This window comes from Ranitomeya variabilis, chromosome 2 (assembly GCF_051348905.1).
Source record: "Ranitomeya variabilis isolate aRanVar5 chromosome 2, aRanVar5.hap1, whole genome shotgun sequence".
In the NCBI taxonomy this organism is placed as follows: domain Eukaryota; kingdom Metazoa; phylum Chordata; class Amphibia; order Anura; family Dendrobatidae; genus Ranitomeya; species Ranitomeya variabilis.
Genome location: NC_135233.1, coordinates 108,610,685 through 108,635,571, shown reverse-complemented (window position 1 = coordinate 108,635,571; position 24,887 = coordinate 108,610,685). Strand labels below are relative to the sequence as shown.

At 44.2% G+C, this 24,887-nt stretch overlaps 1 protein-coding gene across 3 annotated transcripts in view; it reads left to right on the top strand.

The window, feature by feature from the left end:
* CFAP61 (cilia and flagella associated protein 61) overlaps nt 1-24,887 on the top strand; it is a 416,189-nt gene that overhangs the window by 83,675 nt on the left and 307,627 nt on the right. For all 3 annotated transcript variants that reach the window (XM_077282796.1, XM_077282793.1, XM_077282795.1), the window contains exons 12-13: nt 4,577-4,616; nt 9,904-10,043. In XM_077282796.1, coding sequence (XP_077138911.1) covers nt 4,577-4,616; nt 9,904-10,043 — 180 coding nt within the window. The remainder of the gene's footprint in view (nt 1-4,576; nt 4,617-9,903; nt 10,044-24,887) is intronic.

Below are 24,887 nucleotides of genomic sequence, written 5' to 3'. Positions count from 1 at the left end.
CGACATGGCATCCTCAAACCATTCCAGCAAAATCTGAATTTCAATATAGCGCTTCTTCCCTTCTGAGCTTTGCGCTGTGCCTCAAAAGTAGTTGTCTCCCACATATGGTGTATCGGCATGCTCGGAAGAAATTGCACAACAAATTGTATGGTCCATTTTGCTTCTCTTTCCCTTGTGAAGCACTTGGGGGTTCAAGGTTCTAACCACACATCTAGTTACATTATATAGGAGTCTATTTTCCAGAATAAGGGTCACTTGTAGGGGTTTCCACTGTTTAGGCACATCAGGGGCTCTCAAAACACAACATTGGCATCCACTAATGATTCAATCAAATTTTATGTTCAAAACGTCAAACAGTGCTTTTTCCCTTCTGAGCCCTACCGTATGCCCAACCAGTAGTTTTTCTCTACATATGGGATATCGGTGTACCAAGGAGAAATTGCACAACAAATTTTTTTTGTGCATTTTCTCCTGTTATCCTTGTTAAAAAAAAGTTTGAGGCTAAAGTAAGATTTTAAAGTCACCACGACCAGGTGACTTCACATGTTTGTCCTTATTCTAGTGACTTGCTTCTCTATGTGCCCAGCTAGGCCTCAAATGAAATGGGGAAGAGCTAGGAGGCATGTTTAGCTCTAATTAAGACCTTTCTGGGATAGATGGGTGGATAAATGTTATTTAAGTTCTTTACGTTTTTTGAATTCATGCATTCATTAATCGCAACTCATAGTGTATCGAGATATATATAGTTGTCATATAGTTTTCATGTTGTTTTGTGCCTTTTTTTATTATGTGTGTATGCATCACGTGAAATAAGTATTGAACACGGCACCAGTTTTCTAAGTAAATATATCTAAAGGTGCTATTGACATGAAATTCTCATCATATGTAAATTGCGCAGTCTGGTCCTATGGGTGTTTCCGGATTGTACTCAGTGCCGCCTCGGTCCTTTCAAACACCTCCATGTTCCCTTTGAACTCTGCCTCTTCTAACTGCATGTAAGTGGATGACGTGTCTCTGTCATCCACGTGGTTCACGAAGTCTCGCTCCTGCGCAGTGGAATCGGAGAGCTGAGCAGGCACGCTTAATTGTGCCCTATTGAACAGTCAGCGATTTCACTGTGCAAGTGCAAGATTTCAAGCACTACGTGTATGATGGGGAGACGTCATCCACTTACCTGTGGTCAGAAGAGGCAGCATTTGAAGGTACCGAGGCAGCGCTGATCACAATCTGGAAACACTCTTCAAACTGAACCGCACAATTTACATGCAGCGTGGGACAAGTATAAAACACTTTTTCTGAGGATATAAAGGGGTGTCAGGAACCCATTTGTTATGATCTTAAAGGGACTCTGTCACCTGAATTTGGCGGGCTATGTAAATGCCCTGTGTCCGGTCCGATGGGCAGTGTTCCCTCTTCTTTCATTCATCCCTTCCTTCCCCGCTGTCTGCAATATTTTCTTGAATTTGAATAGTTTTCCTCCATAGTTCACGCGTGTGCAATGCAATCTTGCCTCGCGCACGCACAGTATGCTTTGCCCAACTGCGGGCAAAGCCGAAAAGCATTACTGCGCATGCGCCGGCGCACTATGTCCCGGAATACTTCTGGGAATGTACAAGAGGAGGAGGAGAGGAGGAGGTCTTGGGAGTACAGGAGATTACGTGATGGGAGATATTGGGAGATTAGTTCAGAGATATATGGGGGAGGCAAATTAGGGATGGCTTTGTAGGTCTGTGTTAGTAGATTGAAGCTGATACATTGTGGAATTGGGAGCCAATGAAGAGATTTGCAGAGGGGGGAAGCGTAGGAGTAGCAAGGAGATAGAGGTGGGTTAGTCAGGTAGTAGAGTTAAAGGGAACATGTCACCCCCCCCCCCCCCCCCGGGCCTATTAAAAAGTAAAATAGCCACCTTCAGCCACCACTGCGCAGTGGAGCGGGCACCATGCTCCTCGATAGAAGTGCCAAAGTCTCGTGAGACTTCACAAATCTTGCGAGACATCGGCACTATCTTGAATGGAGCACGGTGACCCGCTCCCCTGCGCAGGCGCCAGATTCCCATCCCCGCAGTGTGAATACATCATAACACAATGCGGGACAGGATCTGGGGCCTCCGCTATACGCAGGTGCAGGCACCTGATGTAAGTTCACGGGCAGCGCGAGAACTGATTGCAGAGCGCAGGCGCCGGTGACGTCATGAGAAAGAGAAGAGGCGGCGCACACAGTACAGAGCTGGATGATGGACGGCTGCGAGGTAGTTGAGTCAGGGGAAGAAAACATACCTCCCTGACTCAATAGAAGTATGGTGGGAAATTTATAAAAGTCATTATTTCAGCGTTCCTAGGGATAATAAACATAAGAGCCACCTTCACAGAATGCAGCCTTAGTGCTGCTGAAGGTAGCTATTTTACTTTAATAGGCCCTGGGGGGTGACAGGTTCCCTTTAAGAACAGACGTGAGAGGTGCGATGATGCGATGGGGAATGATGAGGTCCTAGACACCACATGGAGTCAAAGCCATCCGAGTGATGAGGGCAGTTCGGAGGAAAAGGTGGTGGTCACACAGCCTCAGCTGCACAGCAAAAGAAGGTGCAGGGTGCAAAAGTGCTGAGGCCGGCCCCTAGCCAGTATGTCTGCTGCTACTACCCACTGTGCCAACGAACTGAGCTCAGCAAAGCTTCCTGACAAGACACGGGTGGTTTGTACGCTCTGGCTTCAGAGACTGAAGCAAGTCATAAATGTTCTTAACCTGAGCACCACCTGTATGACGAGGCATCTGAATGCAAAGTATAAAGCTGCAGTGGAGTACACATCTGAAAAAACGGGAAAGATCTTAGCCTCTTCATGCTCTCTCTTCTGCCTCTTGCTCCCACTCACCAGTTATTTATAAAGGGTTAACAATACGTTTTATGTCAGTACGTGATTCCCAGCCATCACTACTTTTCCAGGCGGGTCATCCCTGCCTTGCACGAATATGGGGCAGACAAAATCAGTTGTGCATTGCGCAGCCAGGGCTGTGGAGTCTGAGTTGTGGAGTTGGAGTCAGTGTCCATTTTGGTGGAGTCGGTATAAAATGGACCAACTCCTAAAATATATAATAAATTGGGTACAGTAGTTCAATGCAGTGTGTGCTGTAAATGTTTTCATAAGTATTTGGGAAAGCCAGTGCTGTGGAGTCGGAGTCACGAAAATTGAGGAGTCGGAGTTTAAGGTTTGGCTCACCAACTCAACGCCATCAGTAGCAATGTCCACATAACCACCGACATGTGGACCAGTAAGCAGGGGCAGGGACATTTTATCTCCCTAACTTCCCACAGGGTAAATGTAGTGGCGGCTGGGCCTGAGGCAGAAAGCATTTGGGTGCATGTCCTACCTCCACCGAGGATTTCTGGATGTTTCTCTGTCCATGTTTCCTCCTCCTCCTACTCCTTTTTCTCCACTGCCTTCTCATCTGGTCAGTGCAACACCTGCAGGACCAACTTCAGCACAGCCAGGGGGAAACGACAGCAGTCTGTTCTGAAACTCATCTGTTTGGGGGTGAAATCCTACACCGCACAGGAGCTGTGGATGGGGTTCAAACAACAGAACAATGACTGGTTGGTGCCGCTGAACCTCAACCCGACCTGGTGGTGTGCGATAATGGGCAAAATCTCATAGCATCTCTGGGCGTAGCCGGTTTGACGCTCATTCCTTGCCTGGTGCATGTGCTGAATTTGGTAGTGCAGAGATTCCTGAAAAATTTCCTGAAATGTCAGCGCTGCTGCAGAAAGTGCGGGCCGTCTGTGTGTGATTTTGACTTTCTCGCCTTGCTGCTGCTCGGGTTCGCTCAGCTCTAGTCGTTACCAACATCTGGTGAGAATTTCATATCAATAGCATCTTAGAAAATTGCTGACATGTTTAATACTTAATTCTCCAGCTGTATTTAAGTTTTTAACCCATATTTAATAAAAGCTATATTTTATTCATTTTTGCAACTGCTTTGGTCCCGCACCTTGTGCAGAATCGGTTTTGTGTTAGTGCTTTGGGACATCCCACTTTGCCCTGGGATTTGTTTTTTGGGTCTTATTAACATGCTAACAAGCCACTCTAGCTGGCAAACCCCAAGGCCATTACTTGGCCTTGGATTGCCATGACGGACCATCAAGACCACACAATCGTGATCTCAGGGTGCTGATAGGGTTACAGAGGGAGCCCTCTCCTTCTGTTAACCATCTAGATGCCACAGCTTCTATGATTTGTGCCAACACTTATCGTGGCCAATGCAGCAGGGTGTCAGCTATAGTGTACAGTTGACAACCACTGCATTTTCACCCTTTGGGGGATGCTATTCTGATTTCTCATGCCAATAAAAGTCGTATTGGTGTTCATTAGGGGTTAAGTAAAAAAGAATCACTTTACCTGAGATAGTCAAGTTGTGTAATTTTATATAAGTAAGAAAATACAGAATTTTCAATCACTGTTTTTTAGAATATTAATGCTCCCATGATCATATCAAAATTCCTCCTAGTTTTTACTTTATGTGACGCTCACTAAGCTTTTTGGAGTTCTCTAACTGTTTTTTTGTTTCTTTTCTTAATATATAGGTCCATTGATTTTTTGAGTCATGTCTTCCAGCTATTTCCTGTAAGTATAATTCATCAAAAAATGAAACTAGTAACAAGAATAAATCCTCTTATTCTTGAGAAAACAATAAAACTTGAAGCAGCCAGTGTTAGTCCCTATGTACACGGAGATCTGTACTAGAGCGCACAGACCGTGATTGGTCAAGTGGGAAAGTTCTCCATATTGCATCTGACGGAGTATGTCAGGTCTGTTGTAAAAGTACCACGATGAGGAAGGTGCTCACTGTAAAGATATAAGGTGCTCAGGAGAAAACAATAATATATGAGAAAAACTCCGGCACACTACAATTGAAAAATTTCAAAGTTTATTTTTAACATTCTCCAAATTTATTCAGGATATAGGGTTTCTAAAAATAGAAATAAATGAATATAATTCTTCAATACACTTTGTTTGGACATATATGAAGAGCCGGGCAAGGAAACCCACTTGGTTAGGATGTCTCTCGTAAGCGTGGTGTCCAGAACGGAGGACCGGGAAACTGTGACCGTTATGTAGGAGACTTGCCTCCTACATAACGGTCACAGTTTCCCGGTCCTCCGAGAGACATTATTATTATTATTATTATTCATTTTTATAGCGCCATTTATTCCATGGCGCTTTACATGTGAAATACGGGGCAAATATAGACAAATACATTAAACATGAGCAAAAAACAAGGCACACGGGTACATAAGGAGGGAGGACCCTGCCCACGAGGGCTCACAATCTGCAGGGGATGGGTGATGATACACTAGGAGAGGGCAGAGCTGGTTGTGCGGCGGTTCAGTAGGTTCAGGATCACTGCAGGCTGTAGGCTTGTCGGAAGAGGTGAGTCTTCAGGTTCTTTTTGAAAGTTTCTATGGTAGGCAAGAGTCTGATGTGCTGGGGTAGAGAGTTCGAGAGTATGGGGGAAGCACGGGAGAAGTCTTGGATGCGGTTGTGGGAAGAAGAGATGAGAGGGGAGTAGAGAAGGAGGTCTTGAGAGGATCGGAGGTTGCGTGTTGGTAGGTACCGGGAGATCATGTCACAGATGTATGGAGGAGATAGGTTGTGGATGGCTTTGTAGGTCATTGTGAGGGTTTTGAACTGGAGTCTCTGGGCAATAGGAAGCCAGTGAAGGGCTTGGCATAGGGGAGAGGCTGGGGAATCATGGGGAGACAGGTAGATTAGTCGAGCAGCAGAGTGTAGGATGGATTGGAGTGGTGCCAGAGTGCTAGAGGGGAGTCCAGAGAGTAGGAGGTTGCAGTAGTCGAGGCGGGGGATGATATCCTAACCAAGTGGGTTTCCTTGCCCGGCTCTTCATACCAGCAAAGGGACATTTAATCTCTTGAAAAAGGCTTTTTTAGCCGAAACGTTGAGAAGGAAATTGTATATGTCCAAACAAAGTGTATTGTTGTAAAAGTGTGACAAATATAGACCAACACTGGAACCATCAGTAATAAATAGCTACATAGACCAAACACCCTGTGGTGAGGTCTATAGCACATTCACATAGGACACTCCTGGTTAGTACAATAATACAGAAAAAATGGAGTAATGTCCGCAACATGTATTTCAGTAAAAATGTATAAACACTACATACTCACGTTCTGATGTCTGTCACGTCCCCCGGCGTCCACAGGGTTAAAACTGCTTTCGGCAGAAGCGCTGCTAATATGCTTGCGCTGCTCCCGAGAGCTTCCCTGCGCTGAATGTGTCAGCGCCGGCAGTAACAGCAGTGACGTCACCGCTGTGCTCTGCTTTACGGCCGGCGCTGACACAGTCAGTGCAGGGAAGCTCTCGGCAGCAGCGCGTGCATATTAGCAGCGCTTCTGCCGAAAGCAGTTTTAACCCTGTGGACGCCGGCGGGGGACGTGACAGACATCAGAATGTGAGTATGTACTGTTTTTTTTTTTTAACTTTTACAATGGTAACCAGGGTAAATATCGGGTTACTAAGCGTGGCCCTGCGCTTAGTAACCCGATATTTACCCTGGTTACAAGTAAAACACATCGACCAAAAAAAGGTCCTGATCATTCCCATCGACCAACGATCTCCCAGCAGGGGCCTGATCGTTGGTCGCTGTCACACATAACGAGATCGTTAGATGGATCGTTGCTACGTCACCAAAAGCGTGACGTTGCAACGATATCGTTAACGATCTCGTTATGTGTGACTCAGCCTTTACCATCAGTGTTTGGTCTGCGTCTGGTTGTTACCATCAGTGTTTGGTCTGCGTCTGATTGTTCCATGACGCTAATCAGAATTGGACATGTCCTCATGATTTTTTACGGACACACAAGTCTGAATGAGGCCTTATAGTGTCCTTAGATAAGATTTTTAGAAATAAGACTGACGATCTGGTAAGGAATTATCAGGAGATCCCATCTCATCGCTGGGTGAATAGGTATCTGCGAGGTTGGCCTGGGGCTAGCTATTTTATTAGATGAGCCTGTCCTCAGACAGATGGTGTCTGTATCTTATAAGCTGTATGGATGCACTCTTCAGTAATAAGCCTCTGAAATATGTGTTTTTTTTCTTCTATTAGGGTATTTATGTCATATGGTAACAAAGGACTTGACTAGGGTTACTTGTCCACATTAAATCTCAGCATTAGGTGTAATGATTTCCTATGGTGACATGTTGTGATGGTGACACAAATCACAAATGTCTTAGGTGTTCTGTTGCTAGTCGCAAGTCACGTGTGACACATTTACTGTAGACTTTAATGTGAGTCTCATGTGAAATGAGACTTATCTGTTACTAATATAGTGTTGTGCGACAGCTAATATAGTATAGTTCTTCTGATTAGTTGTGTCGCTTACCCCATGTGCAGGTAATTGTAGTAGCTTTGTTATCCATGGTTACAACCATATAGTGTGCAGCTAGTTAGTTGTTAATGGTTGTAACAATGGATACCTAAGCTAATAAATAAATAATAAATACTGCAATGCCGTGCAAATTGGGTAAGCGACATAGCTTATCAGAAGAACTATACTACTTTTCTAATTGTAGGTATTTGCTAATATTATTATTACACCTACTACATATTGGAATAGCATCTTGGAGATGTGAATACCCTTTAAGTCTTGTGTTATACCCCCAAATCAACATTTCCCATTGTGTGCTCCATCAGCTTAAATTTGAGCTGGTCTTGTCTTTTCTGCTGACATTTGAAGAAGACACTGACATTTCCTATAGCAATTCTATTTCATGTAACTCTGTATTGTCCCGTTCCTCTGTTATTCCTACTAGAAATGTATAAAATGTATCAATACATTGGCAACTGGGTGTTTGGGGCAAGAATCAAAGAAATGTGTTCCATACGTCTCTTCTGGTTTTTCTTTTGTATTTCTCTGGTTTTTAGTAAATTTTGTTGAGAAAAAAATCTATAGAAATAAAACATTATACATATTTTAGGTTAAGGACCGTCTGTGTCATATAGATTAGTCCTCCAGGATGATTACAGATCACATGTCACATAATAATCCCACTTTACTATCATGTTTCTTTCTATATCTTCTACTAATCTTGAGCTGCAGCCTGTTTTATCATTTAGAGCTGCATTCACAACTCTGCGGGCTTCAGGACTGAACTCTCCCACCTCAATGTCAGCAGGAATTTGGGGGGAATCTCTGTTTAGGAGCCTCACAAAGAACATCTTTCTTTCCTGAGGACCTGCCCTTTCATACATTACACGGACAACCCAGACAGATTTGGACCAGTATTTTGTAAACCTATCCACTGGATAATTGGTAGCTTATTTGTCTGTCTGGGGGTCTAAAACCACTATGACCCGCACCAATCGGCAGAACAGAGAACTTTTATCCCCGTTAGAATGGAGCGGTTTACTGCAGCGCCAATCATTCTCTATGAGGCTGTCATGTGCTGCGCTTGGCTTTATTCGGCAGTCCCATAGAGAAAGAATGAAGCAGCAGTCAGGCATTCGACCTGTTATGTCATTTTGTGGGGATAAAAGTTTCCCATCAGAGATTAAAAAAAAAAAAAAAAATCCCCGTTCTGCCTATCAGTGTGGGTCCCGGCGGTGCGACAATCTCCCGTGGATAGGTAATAACTTGTTTTCATTGGATAATTAAATGAAATTAAATTACCCCCGTGGTGGTCCTGTAGGAAAATAGGATGCTTAGGCCTCATTCCCATGTTCATTTTTCACGTATGTGTTTCATCTTTGTTTTTCATGGATAGAACACCTACCCTTTATAGTCTGATCACATGTCAGGATTCTTTTACAGACCGAGTTTCCGAAAAAAAAAAAAGGAAATATGATTTTTAATTGAGTCACGGATCAAACTCACCTGTTCAGATCAATGTGTCTGTTAAAAATGAAAATAACAGATGGCACAATTATGCCATCTCTGTGTCCTCTGAGTGTTGCCCTGTTTTTACTGGTTAATTGGAAGTAGGAATCATTTTTCTTTTTGCATTTGGGAAAAAACGGATGACAAAGTGATGGTAAAACCCATCGCACCGACGAAAAAGGGGTGAATACTGAATCCTACACACTGGTAAAAGGAGGTCCGATTTTTATCATATTCAATAAAATGGTCATCAAATTGAAGCTTTAAGACCCTGTACACATTAAACTAATATTGGCTGAATCCGCCACTATCGACAGGTTTGGCCGACGGTCGAATATTTATAGATGGTGGCAAGAGATGTCAATCGTGTACTTCTGATTTCGGACTGCCAATTGCATTGTTCTCCCAGAGAGAAACCACCGGCCGATGTGTCGTCAGAGAACACCGGGGCACTCGGCTGAACAAACGCTCCTTGTGTATGGGAGAGGTGGTCGAGATGGCCGTCAGCCGAACGATTAGCTGAAGCATCGTTCATCCGACAGCCGCAGATTACAGCTCATCCTTGGGGTACCAGTAGGAAGAATCGTTATCACTTTATTGTCTAACAAATGGAGGTTGTCCTCAGCGGAGAGCCTCCTTATAGTGCCAACGCCAGCCCCATAATTGATCATACAGTTAGTAAGTTGGATCAAGACAAATTTCTAGAATACATGAAAGATTTACAAGATGCAGCGATAAATAATTTCCACTCTAAATGTTTGACAAACACAATGAGTATAATTAAAGCTAAGGCGGTATTAATGTAGGTAAAGTATTATCGCTCATGTAATGCTATGGTGCTGTTTATTTATAAGGTGCCCCTGCCAGCCTCCGCCATCTCCAGTGCATGAAATCATTCCAGGCTAATACTGGGATCTCTGATGCATGAAACATTTTAATTAATTAGTATTTATTCCCAGTTGTATGATATGCATGGATTCCAGTAATGTGTTTGTGTTCCATTGCTCAAGGATAAAGACTTCTGCATCATCACGGTTCCTCACCTCACCCCTGAATTTCCTCTGCTCCAGAGCTTTGTGCGAGCGGTGCCCCTGAGTACATGCACTTTGCCTCAGGAGCTTTATATTTTCCACCGCGCTGGCTTGATCAAGTAAGTGGAAAATCAACCTCAGCAATCTCTGCTTGTCTTTTTTTTTACACCTGCACGTGTGAGCAAATAGGATCACAATATATTGTCATGTCAATGCGCACCGCCTGACTCCAGCCATCCGCTGCTTTTTTATTCAAGCTGTATTAAAAAAAAAGATGAAAAGAATGCCCTAATTTAAAAAAAATACAAATTATGAACAAATATACAAGTACGTCCACTTTTTCTGATATAATGAGCCTTTTGTACAATGTCTTCTTTGTGTTTGTAATAGGTTTTATACCTCATTTATGTAGAGTGGTCTAGGATCTATAGTTGTCATAATCTCAGACCTGACTAATAAACATGACGTCTTTTTATTAAACTCTTTTTTATTATAGTTCTAGTCAAGGTAGAAAAAGAAGAATTTAGTTATAAAGAAGAATTAACAGATAAATAGATAGATAGATGATAGATAATAGATAATAAAATAGACCGATAATAGAATAAATATGATAGATAGATAGATAGATAGATAGATAGATAGATAGATAGATAGATAGATAGATAGATCTTTCCTGAGAAAGGGCCTATTGCGCAGCACCAAAACAAAAAAAATGAGCCGGACTATAAGCTGGTATACATACAAAGTGTAAGAGCATGTTCACACTGTGTCCATTTCACAGACAAAACCTAGGGAAAAAAACAAAACAAATTGAGCATATACCCTACAGCAAGTAAATACCATATTTTCCGGCGTATAAGACGACTTTTTAACCCCTAAAAATTGTCCCAAAAGTCGAGGGTCGTCTTATACGCTGGGTACGGGTGCACAGAGCGATCCTGGATGGTTCCCAGGGTCTGAAGGAGAGGAGACTCTCCTTCAGGCCCTGGGATCCATATTCATGTAAAAAATAAAGAATAAAACTAAAAAATATGGATATACTTACCCCTCGGGCGGACCCTGGCTCTCAGCGGTGCAAGCGTCTGCCTCCGTTCCTAAGAATGCAGTGAGTGAAGGACCTTCGATGACGTCGCGGTCACATGAGCGGTCACGTGAGCGGTCGCGTGACCGCGACGTCATCGAAGGTCCTTCACTCACTGCATTCTTAGTAGTGATGGGCAGTCCGGCTCTTTTTGGTGATCCGACTCTCATGGCTCCGCTCACCAAAAAGAGCCGGCTCTTTCGGCTCACAAAACGGCTCTTTTTGGATCCTAAATGGATCCCTATTGAATATCTGTTTAGGCGTCCGAAACTCCGCCCACCTACCGCAGAAACTCCGCCCACTTCTTAGAGCCGAGTAAATTGAAGAGTGGGCGGGGTTTTGCTCAGATGGTCGGAGTTACACATGCCGAATCCCGGGATTTTACGCCCAGTGAGAGCCATTCAGGAATTTTAGTGGCTCTCACTGGCGTGCCGGCTCCCATCGTTCACAGCAGGGAGCCGGCTCTTTGTGTCGGCTCGTTCGTGAACGACACATCACTAATTCTTAGGAACGGAGGCAGACGCTTGCACCGCTGAGAGCCAGGGTCCGTCGGAGGGGTGAGTATATCCATATTTTTTATTTTTATTCTTTATTTTTTACATGAATATGGATCCCAGGGCCTGAAGGAGAGTCTCCTCTACTCCAGACCCTGGGAACCATACGCCGTATAAGATGACTGGGCGTATAAGATGACCCCCGTCTTATACGGCAGGTATATCCCAAACTCCATATTTTATATGGAAAAGTTGGGGGTCGTCTTATACGCCCAGTCGTCTTATACACCAGAAAATACGGTAAGTAAATTGTAATAGTACCTGTAATTAACATAGGGTACTTAGTTAATGCTATTATGATCAAAAAGGTATAAAAGCCACGACAAGGTGTACCCATCAGAACAGTCCTAACATGTACAGTACAGACCAAAATTTTGGACACACCTTCTCATTTAAAGATTTTCCTGTATATTCATGACTATGAAAATTGTACATTCACACTGAAGGCATCAAAACTATGAATTAACACATGTGGAATTATATACTTAACAAAAAAGTGTGAAACAACTGAAATTATGTCTTATATTCTAGGTTCTTCAAAGTAGCCACCTTTTGCTGTAATGACTGCTTTGCACACTCTTGGCATTCTCTTGATGAGCTTCAAGAGGTAGTCACCAGGAACGGTTTTCACTTCACAGGTGTACCCTGTCAGGTTTAATAAGTGGGATTTCTTGCCCTATAAATGGGGTTGGGACCATCAGTTGTGTTGTGCAGAAGTCTGGTGGATACACAGCTGATAGTCCTACTGAATAGACTGCTAGAATTTGTATTATGGCAAGAAAAAAGCAGCTAAGTAAAGAAAAACGAGTGGCCATCATTACTTTAAAAAATGAAGGTCAGTTAGTCCGAAAAATTGGGAAACTTTGAAAGTGCAGTGGCAATAACCATCAAGCACTACAAAGAAACAGGCTCACATGAGGACCGCCCCAGGAAAGGAAGACCAAGAGTCATCTCTGATTCTGAGGATAAGTTTATCCGAGTCACCAGCCTCAGAAATCGCAGGTTAACAGCAGCTCATATTAGAGACCAGGTCAATGCCACACAGAGTTCTAGCAGCAGACACATCTCTACAACAACTGTTAAGAGGAGACTTTGTGCAGCAGGCCTTCATGGTAAAATAGCTGCTAGGAAACCACTGCTAAGGACAGGCAACAAGCAGAAGAGACTTGTTTGGGCTAAAGAACACAAGGAATGGACATTAGACCAGTGGAAATCTGTGCTTTGGTCTGATGAGTCCAAATTTTAGATCTTTGGTTCCAACCACCGTGTCTTTGTGCGACGCAGAAAAGGTGAACGGATGGACTCTACATGCCTGGTTCCCACCGTGTAGCATGGAGGAGGAGATGTGATGGTGTGGGGGTGCTTTGCTGCTGAAACTGTTGGGGATTTATTCAAAATTGAAGGCATACTGAACCAGCATGGCTACCACAGCATCTTGCAGCGGCATGCTATTCCATCCGGTTTGCATTTAGTTGGACCATCATTTATTTTTCAACAGGACAATGACTCCAAACACACCTCCAGGCTGTGTAAGGGCTATTTGACCAAGAAGGAGAGTGATGGGGTGCTAAGCCAGATGACCTGGCCTCCACAGTCACCAGACCTGAACCCAATCGAGATGGTTTGGGGTGAGATGGACCGCAGAGTGAAGGCAAAAGGGCCAACAAGTGATAAGCATCTCTGGGAACTCCTTCAAGATTGTTGTAAGACCATTCCCGGTGACTACCTCTTGAAGCTCATCAAGAGAATGCCAAGAGTGTGCAAAGCAGTCATCAAAGCAAAAGGTGGCTACTTTGAAGAACCTAGAATATAAGACATATTTTCAGTTGTTTCACACTTTTTTAAGTATATAATTCCACATGTGTTAATTCATAGTTTTGATGCCTTCAGTTTGAATGTACAATTTTCATAGTCATGAAAATGCAGAAAAATCTTTAAATGAGAAGGTGTGTCCAAACATTTGGTCTGTACGGTATCTAATATTAAAACTTTACCATGTGTCAAACGTTATTAATGTGAACAAAGGCAGAGACGGACAGGGCCCCAACTGAGACACCCATTCATGGGAATCTATACAGATGAAATACTTCGCTCAGAAAGGGGGTCCAATACCCTGTTTGTACAAAGTACAAGAGAATACCTGAACACCAAAGATACGAGACAGACTATAAACTTACTATAAACTGATATACGTGCAAATTGTAAAAGCACACTCTGTCGCTATGCTCATTACTGCTTCGGTCACTGTCTATAAGGCTCACAGAGACCGCTGAGCACTGTCCTTAGCTATCTATGTCAGTCCTGTATACTTTAAAAAAGTAATCGGTACACCTTCTTTCAAAATTTCTCAAGAACAAAGGCTCAGAGGCCCCCATCCTGGTGACCGGAAGGTGTCCCAGCACTGGCACCTCCAATCATCATGCCTTTATCACCTATCCCATGGAAAAGTGGTAAACGTTTATTTCTTGGGCTTACCCTTCGCATATGGTGCACGTAAATCTCTAACAAGTCTTCCCAACTTTACACCGCACAGCAGGTAGCTGAGTGTACCACTGTGCAGGAAAACACAGAAGGAGCCACTGCCACTGGCTCTTGGCACCTACTGATTATTAATTGATGGAATATTCTAGGTACACATCATTTACTAAAATGGGGAAACTTCTTAAATCACCGACTCAGTATAAACTGATAAAATTGTGGTCTGGATCTCTTGAGGGGAATTCTTTACGTAACGGCCTTGATCCAGGGTCCGCTGGAGAAAACTTAGCCTAATTCAAGTCCTGGACTTTTTACTGCATTTGGCCCATCTTTCCTCTGCCAGAAATCAGAAATGTTCTTCAGTCATAGACTCGAGTACATTTCTTCTATAAATTTTGTGGAGTAAATTATTCTATATATGAAGCTGGATACTAATCCAATTAGGAATAAATGATATTAGCGATTGGATAAAACTTAACCTTTAATTGGTCTATATAAAATCGTGCATAAAATGGACAAAGGACAGGACAAAAACACCCTAGTGCTCCGTGCAACCTAACCAAACAGAATGAGGGGAAAACAACAATGAAAACGAAAAGAGTTGACAGTGATTCAGGGTCACTATATAATCAGTGGTCCTGATGCTTGGCTATAGATATGTTTTAATAACCAATGTCTATTTGGTATATAAGGCTCATAGATTTGTCAATGCGTTGTCCCTTTATGTAAATGTTCCACGTGTATATACTGGTTATGGTGTTGGGCACATGAAATGGTCAATTGGTACATATATTGTCACGTACCCCCATATGAAACCAAGATACCTTACATGCAAACATATACGGTAAATAATCAACCACAATACTTATTGGCTCAGGGTATATGTAACGAAACCTTATTTTTAGGAGCCTATAAAAAGTAACCTCCAGGCATATGTCATACCTGTATCACTGACAACAATAAATAGCAGCAAAGACAAGAGGCTTTTGCAAGCAAATCATGACCTGAAAAAGTGCCACTATACTTTAAAAATTTTTTAGGGTCATGCTACCTCATGAACATGTGCCACGAGCGTCCCTTCTCAATCAAGATAGTGATATCAGTGTATTCTTGCACAAGACCTTATTACCAACAGGCCCTCTATGTGCAGATATACATGAAATGCAAAAGATCCATGAATCGGATAGATCTCACCCAAAAGATGAAGAGAATGACGTTATCTCTCAAAGGGTGAGACAGCCTCTCTCCTATGTGGCGTCTCCCGACGCGTTTCGTCCATGCGGACTCATCAGGGGAGTGTGAAGACCCAAAGTTGCCGCTTTACAGGTCTCCCCACTTCTGTGGTTTAAAAACTCTAAGCACCGAGACGCGCCAGCGAGACTCCGCCCTCAGCGTGTGACGCGCCTCCCGTGCTTTACTAGGTATTTCCGGTTTGCCGAAGATAGCTCACGGACTGTGCCGCGCTGGGTATCATGGAGATGGAGCGCATCCGCCCCCCCTCCCATGCTATACGTCGTCCGATTCGTTAACTATCTCGGCTCCATACCTAGGTATAGTAGAAATAGCGCCTTTATGGCGGCTATTACAAATTGCACCTGCGTCGTTATAAATATGCTACACACATGAATATTGTACATCAGGGTGACCCCAAAAAAATCACCTTTGTAGGGATAGACAGAATTCTGCCACCTGTGAGGGGAGGTGACTGGGATAAACAAATCCTCCAAAAGGAAAGCAGGTGGATTTTTAATTTAAAGACTGTTCAACCATTAGGGCTAAACGAGTTACAGCCCTTCAGCTGCTTTCTGTAAATTCCGCTTTAACTGGTCTATTTACCTACAATCCGTGACATCCCTCGTCTGTTCCCTATATATATTACATATTTGTTGGTATCTTTGCACTTAGTTTAAGCAGGTAGGGACAGCCGCCGTTGAGTGGGGGCGCCATGGCGTAAGGTTTTAGGGTGCCAACCCCCGCGTTAGGTAGGAGCCAAATAATACTCAATACTCCTCAGGCACGTTTATATACCATCCCACTTAAAACATTATGCAAAATACCTAAACAACAATCCCTTACATCGCATACTGATTTCATATCAGCCTCTGCTTTGTTTTTCCTCCCTATCTGTACCAATTAGGGACAATAGGGACAGTTAGATAGGGACAGCCTACGTTGAGTGGGGGCGCCATCTGCGCAGGGTCTCCTAGGGTGCCAACCTCCGCGTCAGGTAGGGCTCAGTAGCACAGTGTATGTTTGCAAGGGCATAATAGGGTACCTTCCTTCATCTCTTCTATACCATTGGGAGCGCCAGTGGTGTCCCGTATATCCCCTCCCTTTTTTATTAATACTTTGTATAGCTTAGGCATACATATCTCCATGCCTTTTTTGTTTGTTAGCACATTTTTTCGTATACATCTTTCTCTCCTCCTTCTCCATCAGCTTCTTGCCATAAGAGTGGTGATGCTGGCTTTATGCCACCATATGTGTCTTTTTGTTAACATCTGGCTGCCTTTGGCCGCTGCAATGTGTCGATGTAGTGGTGAGGGGAACACTGTACCGTATCGATGGGTGGATAGGGCAAGACTGTGATTATTTGTCCTTCCTTTATTGTGCCGCTTCTGTTAGTTAGGCCTATTACGTATACTTGGGCATATTTATAACGACGCAGGTGCAATTTGTAATAGCCGCCATAAAGGCGCTATTTCTACTATACCTAGGTATGGAGCCGAGATAGTTAACGAATCGGACGACGTATAGCATGGGAGGGGGGGCGGATGCGCTCCATCTCCATGATACCCAGCGCGGCACAGTCCGTGAGCTATCTTCGGCAAACCGGAAATACCTAGTAAAGCACGGGAGGCGCGTCACACGCTGAGGGCGGAGTCTCGCTGGCGCGTCTCGGTGCTTAGAGTTTTTAAACCACAGAAGTGGGGAGACCTGTAAAGCGGCAACTTTGGGTCTTCACACTCCCCTGATGAGTCCGCATGGACGAAACGCGTCGGGAGACGCCACATAGGAGAGAGGCTGTCTCGCCCTTTGAGAGATAACGTCATTCTCTTCATCTTTTGGGTGAGATCTATCCGATTCATGGATCTTTTGCATTTCATGTATATCTGCACATAGAGGGCCTGTTGGTAATAAGGTCTTCTGCAAGAATACACTGATATCACTATCTTGATTGAGAAGGGACGCTCGTGGCACATGTTCATGAGGTAGCATGATCCTAAAATTTTTTCAAGTATAGTGGCACTTTTTCAGGTCATGATTTGCTTGCAAAAGCCTCTTGTCTTTGCTGCTATTTATTGTTGTCAGTGATACAGGTATGACATATGCCTGGAGGTTACTTTTTATAGGCTCCTAAAAATAAGGTTTCGTTACATATACCCTGAGCCAATAAGTATTGTGGTTGATTATTTATATGTTTGCATGTAAGGTATCTTGGTTTCATATGGGGGTACGTGACAATATATGTACCAATTGACCATTTCATGTGCCCAACACCATAACCAGTATATACACGTGGAACATTTACATAAAGGGACAACGCATTGACAAATCTATGAGCCTTATATACCAAATAGACATTGGTTATTAAAACATATCTATAGCCAAGCATCAGGACCACTGATTATATAGTGACCCTGAATCACTGTCAACTCTTTTCGTTTTCATTGTTGTTTTCCCCTCATTCTGTTTGGTTAGGTTGCACGGAGCACTAGGGTGTTTGTTGTCCTGTCCTTTGTCCATTTTATGCACGATTTTATATAGACCAATTAAAGGTTAAGTTTTATCCAATCGCTAATATCATCGAGTAAATTATTCTGAACCCTTTGGGCCGTGTAAGGCCATGCTGCTTCCGCTAAGCTCCGGTTGAGCTGAAGTAATAACGGCAAAAGCTGCCAAACTGTTGCGCAACTACACGTTTTATAAAGATCGATGACATTTCTATAGCAGGTTTCTTCTGAGAAAGGGCTTGATGTGTGTTTTGAAACCTTCTTCCGTGAGGAATGGATAGAAAAGTCAATAAATAAATACCGTAAATCCTAACTGCAAATCTTCATATAGGGATGATGTAGGCTTATTATAATCCAACACACAAAGCAGATAATTAGAGATGATAATTAGTCTCATTAGTGGTTTTCACTCCCTGCATAAGATGAATGTGCCATTGTAGAGGTGTTTAATTCAATATCATTGTAATTGTATTCTTCTTGGATAATAAATTACGAATGACCTTAGAAAATTCGCATTGCCTTAACCATTTTGTGTATCGGTTATAAGTAAACATCTTCAGTATGCGACAATACGAAACCATCCTGATAATTATACATTTGTCATTATTTTTACATCAGTGTGCTTGAATACTTTATTTGTATGCAGAAAGTGGATGCAAAATAGTAAAGAAGTTAATCAAATGGCTAATAGAATCCAGACATCCATCAGAGCTATGGGACTAAGCTTTAATTAATGAGCATAGATCCTACAGATAAGAACACTGAAGCTTAATTAATATGATGTCTTCTGATCATTACATTTCTGGTGGTGTCTAGGAGAAGATAAAATATACATGTTTAGTCCACAGTCACATGCATATGTATAATAGATGCTGGGTGCTTGTATTTAACACTTTATAGTATTTCGCTTTTGTATTTTTTTTCATTATTATATAGAGTAAGTGCCAATCTACAGAAGTATTTAGTAAATTATGCAGAACAAATATCTTGTTTTAAAGGGCTTGTCTCATAGTTACAAGTTATCACTTATGCACAGGATACGTAGAGATGGTGCAAATCAATTTGTAGGACCTGATCCATCTACCACGTCGATAGTCTTTGGCAGCTGGATGGGAGCCCTGAGAACTGCCTTTTATTTGGGCTTTATTCACACATCAGTATTCTTGGTCAGTATTTGTATGCCAAAACCAGGAGTTTGTTGAAAACAAAGAACAGGTGTCAATCATTCAATTATGGTTTTAACTTCCGCTCTTGGTTTACAAACAATGATGTAAAATTCTGACCAAATACTGATGTCTGAATGAGGCCTTGGAGAGCTTCCGCGGTTCTTCTTTTGATTAGCCGGCCTAGCACAATGTCATGTGCATCACACTCCCTTTGCCTCTTCATGAATCAGGAGCATCTGTCTCCAGCACATCTCCCCATCAAGACCGGCGTGAACATTGCCAGTTTTGATGAATTGGGCCTCATGTCTATATCGAAGATTCAGCCTTCTTACCCCTATGAATCAAACAGATCAAGGCATAGAAACATTTCTAAGCTGTCTCTGTTATGAGATTCAGTGCAATCTTGTCATGTCGGACGCTGTTCAGACCAGGTCGTCCGACAGACAGCGGTAATTCCGCTTTTGACCACTATTTGCTCATTGGCATCTGCTAGATTTTGTCTATCTGTTCCGGGGTTAATTTACCTGATCCTCGGATTGGAAGCTGGGCCATTCCCATGGCCTTTAAGTGGTTCTCCTGTTCATTGGGCGTCGCCGATTATAGCTTCTCTCTTGTGCGTTGTTATCTCGGTCTGGAGTGGAGAGCTGGTTTGGAGATTCGTTGCTGGTGGTGTATTTTCCTCTGTCTTATTTACTCCTTCCTATATTTGTATTTATTTTGCCCTGCACATTTATAGTGTATTCCTGAGTGACTGCGGCGTGGTGTATATTTTCCTTTATCCTTGTCTGTTCTATCTGTGGGTATTGGAATATTACCTCTTCACTGGGTGGAGCGCGGCGGTATCAGCCTAGGGTTATTACAGGAGTTAGGGTGAGGTTCGAGGCCTGGACATGCACACCATCAGTGTAAACTCCAGGTAGAGGGTCAGTCAGGATTTCCCTAGTCTGAGGGAAACTGCAGGGGCCCGGGTATTTAGCTCTCGCTCACCTAGTTTCCCCGTGACATTATAAACGGCCCAACAAAAAAAAAAAAAAAAAGGGGGTTCCTTTTTTCTTGTCTTTTCATGGATCCCATGACTTCCATAACCCGCCAGTTGGAGGCGCTGTCCCTACAGGTCACTGAGTTGAGGGGGGCAGTGCAGCAACAGGGACTAGCAGTAGCTAATGTGCAGGCTGGAGCGACAGGAAGAGTTGCTGAGCCTAAATTTCCTTTGCCTGAAAGATTTACTGGGGAACGCAGTAAATTTGTTTCTTTTCGTGAAGCTTGCAAACTATATTTCCGCATGCGCCCGATCTCCTCGGGTAATGAGGCTCAGCAGGTGGGTCTGGTGTTGTCTTTGTTAATCGGGGATCCCCAAGCATGGGCGTTTTCTTTGCCATCTGATTCTGTTGCATTTGACTCTGTGGAGAGTTTTTTTTCTTCTCTTGGGACAGTCTACGATGAACCTGACAGAATGGCTCTAGCAGAATCTAAGATACGCACTATTCGCCAGGGGGAGCGAGTTGCAGAGGATTACTGTTCTGAATTTCGTCGCTGGGTGATCGATACACAGTGGAATGATCCAGCATTGCGGAGTCAGTTTATACATGGGATTTCTGGAAGGGTTAAAAAAGCCCTTCTAATGTACGAGACTCCTGCGTCTCTAGATTCCGCCATGAGTCTGGTTATCCGCATAGATCGTCGTTTGCGTCAGGGGGAGCATGAGACGCCGCCTGTGGGAGGTTTAGGTTCACGTGAGGTTGCTGCAGGTGAGCCCACGGAACCTATGCAAATCGCAGGGGTGTCACATGTCAAGCGTCAAGCTCCTGAGCTCAGGAAGCAGGGAGCCTGTTTTTACTGTGGTAAAACTGGTCATTTTATTAACATCTGTCCTCTGCTGTCTAAGAAAAACTCAACGGCGGAAAACTGCTAGGCTCAGAGGGTGTGGAGGAGTCCAATCTGAGCTTATGTATATCCTCCATGGTGGTTTCTCAATGCATGCTCCCTGCTAAGGTTTTTATTGCTGGCAGTGAGCTGCCAATTACTGTTTTTGTGGATAGTGGTTCAGCCACAAATCTCATTGATGAGGAGTTTGCGCGCACAGCAGGTTTTAGGATTGAAAAACTGTCTCATCCTATCCACGTGGTCACCATCAATGCTGCTCCTCTCTCTCAGGGGGAGATAACTGAATTTGTGGTTGAGGTGAAACTCCACATTGGAGTTCTACATTCCGAGCGGGTTACATGTAAGGTGCTCAGGAATCTTCCTGCTCAGGTGGTTTTGGGTTTTCCTTGGTTGTCTATGCACAACCCGGTAATTGACTGGAAAACTCAGGACATAATTCGATGGAGCGAGTTCTGCCAGGAGAATTGCCTGGCCACATGTGTGGCTGCGGTGACTTCAAGCGTTCCGGAGTCACTTCTGGATTTTGTGGATGTGTTCTCTGAGAAGGGTTGTTCAGAGTTGCCGCCACATCGTCCTTATGACTGTTCTATCAGGTTTAAACCAGGGGCCAAATTGCCTAAAGCAAGGATGTTTAACATCTCCGGTCTGGAGAGACAAGTGTTAAAAGATTACATTGCTGAAAGCTTGAGCAAAGGGCACATCAGGCCGTCTTCCTCGCCGGTGGCAGCAGGGTTCTTCTTCGTGAAGAAGAAAGATGGCGGATTACGCCCGTGTTTGGATTTCAGGGAGTTGAACCAGATTACGGTTCGTGATCCATACCCTATGCCTCTGATACCAGATTTGTTCAACCAGGTGGCAGGTGCTAAGTGGTTTACCAAGCTTGACCTCAGGGGGGCGTACAACCTCATAAGAGTCCGTCAAGGTGATGAGTGGAAGACGGCTTTTAATACCCATGAGGGTCATTTTGAAAATTTGGTGATGCCGTTTGGCTTGTCTAACGCACGTGCAGTGTTCCAACATTTCATCAATGATGTGTTCTCGCATGTTTTGGGGAAATTCGTTATCGTGTATCTAGATGACATTCTCATATATTCTTGCGACCGTGATGCTCATTTAGATCATGTCAGGCAGGTGTTACAGCTTCTCAGAGAGAATAAGCTGTATGCTAAACTTGAGAAATGTGTATTTTCTGTTCAAGAGTTGCCTTTCTTGGGTTATATTGTGTCTGCTTCTGGGTTTAAAATGGACGCCGCTAAGGTGCAGGCGGTGTTGCATTGGGAACGTCCTGATAACCTGAAAGCACTTCAGCGGTTCCTTGGGTTTTCTAATTACTATAGGAAATTTATCAAGGATTTTTCCATCATTGCTAAACCGCTAACTGACATGACTAAAAAGGGTACCAATTTCTCCGTTTGGCCTGAGGCTGCTGTGCGCGCATTTGAATTTCTTAAGAACAGTTTCGTTTCAGCCCCCATTCTTGTGCAGCCAGACGTATCTAAACCCTTTGTTGTGGAAGTCGATGCGTCTGAGGTTGGTGTGGGGGCAGTACTATCTCAAGGCTCATCTTTGAGTGGTTTACGTCCGTGCTCCTATTTCTCCAAGAAACTGTCGTCCGCCGAACGTATCTACGATATTGGCAACAGGGAGTTGTTGGCAATTAAGTTGGCCTTTGAGGAATGGCGACATTTCTTGGAGGGGTCGGTACATCCGGTTACTGTTATTACCGATCATAAGAATTTGCTGTATTTGGAGTCAGCCAAGCGTCTGTCCCCCAGGCAGGCTCGCTGGGCATTGTTTTTCACGCGGTTCAATTTTGTGGTCACCTACAGACCGGGGTCTAAAAGCACTAAGGCGGATGCTCTGTCCAGGTGTTTTCCGGGGGGAGAACCTCGGGAGGATCCAGTACCCATCCTCCAAAAGGGTGTTGTGGTTTCGGCTCTCACTACCGAGGTTGAGGCTGAGATTGCCGAAGCTCAGGAGGAGGTACCATCTGAGCTTCCCGTCAACAAATCTTTTGTACCGCTTCATCTCCGCCTAAAGGTTTTGGCGGAGCATCATGATGTTGTCCTGGCTGGCCAGCCAGGGGTTAGAGGTACCTTGGAGTTGGTGTCACGTCGGTTTTGGTGGCCCAAGATCCGACAGGACGTGGTCTCATACGTGTCAGCTTGTACCACGTGCGCTAGGGCTAAGATGCCTCGCTCCCGTCCTGTTGGCACACTACTTCCTCTTGAGGTACCTAGTAAGCCTTGGATGGAAATCTCCATGGATTTCATCACTGATTTGCCCTCATCAGCTGGGAACACGGTCATCTTGGTGATTGTTGATCGGTTTTCTAAAATGTCGCACTTTGTGTCTTTGCCTTCATTGCCTAACGCTACGACTCTGGCTCAGGTATTTGTGCAGGAGGTGGTCAGACTTCATGGGGTTCCGTCTGACATCGTGTCTGATAGGGGGTCTCAGTTTGTGGCAAAATTTTGGAGAGCATTTTGCGCACGTCTGGGGATCAAGTTATCTCATTCTTCGGCGTTTCATCCTCAGTCAAATGGTCAGACTGAGCGTATGAACCAAAATTTGGAACAGTACCTACGCTGCTTTGTCTCTGGTAACCAGGAGGAGTGGTCTACCTTTCTTCCTTTGGCTGAGTTTGCCATCAATAATCACCGCCAGGAGTCGTCTGGGGAGTCTCCGTTTTTTTGTGTTTACGGGCTACATCCTCAATTTTGTACCTTGAGTCAGAGGGGCTCTTCCGGCGTTCCGGAGGAGGACCAGTTGGGGACACAATTGTCATCAGTCTGGAGGAGATTTAAGCAGCGCCTGTTGAGTGTGGGTGCTAGGTACAAGCGTGTGGCTGACAGTAGGCGTGTGCCAGGTCCGGATCTGAGTGTGGATGACTGGGTGTGGTTATCCACAAAAAACATAAGACTCAAAATACCGTCCCTTAAATTGGGTCCACGGTTTATTGGTCCATTTAGGGTCACCGCCGTCATTAACCCAGTAGCGCACCGATTGGAGCTCCCTACGGTGTATAAGATACACAACGTGTTCCACAGGTCTCTTCTAAAGAAGGTGGTGGGTTCTGTGGACGCGGTGCCTATGCCACCTCCAGTCTTGGTGGATGGTAATTTGGAGTTTGAAGTCTCCAAGGTGGTTGACTCTCGTGTAGTGCGTCGCACTTTACAGTACTTGGTACACTGGCGTGGTTATGGGCCTGAGGAGAGGTCCTGGGTACCAGCCTCGGACATTCATGCCGATCGGCTGGTCAGGTTTTTTCATCGTCGGCATCCAGACAAGCCAGGTCCTATAAGCCGTGAGGGCCCTGGGGTCCCTCGTAGAAGGCGGGGTACTGTCATGTCGGACGCTGTTCAGACTAGGTCGTCCGACAGACAGAGGTAATTCCGCTGTTGACCACTATTTGCTCATTGGCATCTGCTAGATTTTGTCTAGCTGTTCCGGGGTTAATTTACCTGATCCTCGGATTGGAAGCTGGGCCATTCCCATGGCCTTTAAGTGGTTCTCCTGTTCATTGGGCGTCGCCGATTATAGCTTCTCTCTTGTGCGTTGTTATCTCGGTCTGGAGTGGAGAGCTGGTTTGGAGATTCGTTGCTGGTGGTGTATTTTCCTCTGTCTTATTTACTCCTTCCTATATTTGTATTTATTTTGCCCTGCACATTTATAGTGTATTCCTGAGTGACTGCGGCATGGTGTATATTTTCCTTTATCCTTGTCTGTTCTATCTGTGGGTATTGGAATATTACCTCTTCACTGGGTGGAGGGCGGAGGTATCACCCTAGGGTTGTTACAGGAGTTAGGGTGAGGTTCGAGGCCTGGACATGCACACCATCAGTGTAAACTCCAGGTAGAGGGTCAGTCAGGATTTCCCTAGTCTGAGGGAAACTGCAGGGGCCCGGGTATTTAGCTCTCGCTCACCTAGTTTCGCCGTGACAAATCTGCAGCCCCCATTTTGCAGAACGTGAGGGTGTTAGGGTTGGCCTCGACAAGTCAGACATTGACAGCCTATCCTATAAATTGGTAAATCATCAATTTAAAGAGATCCTGTCATGTGAAA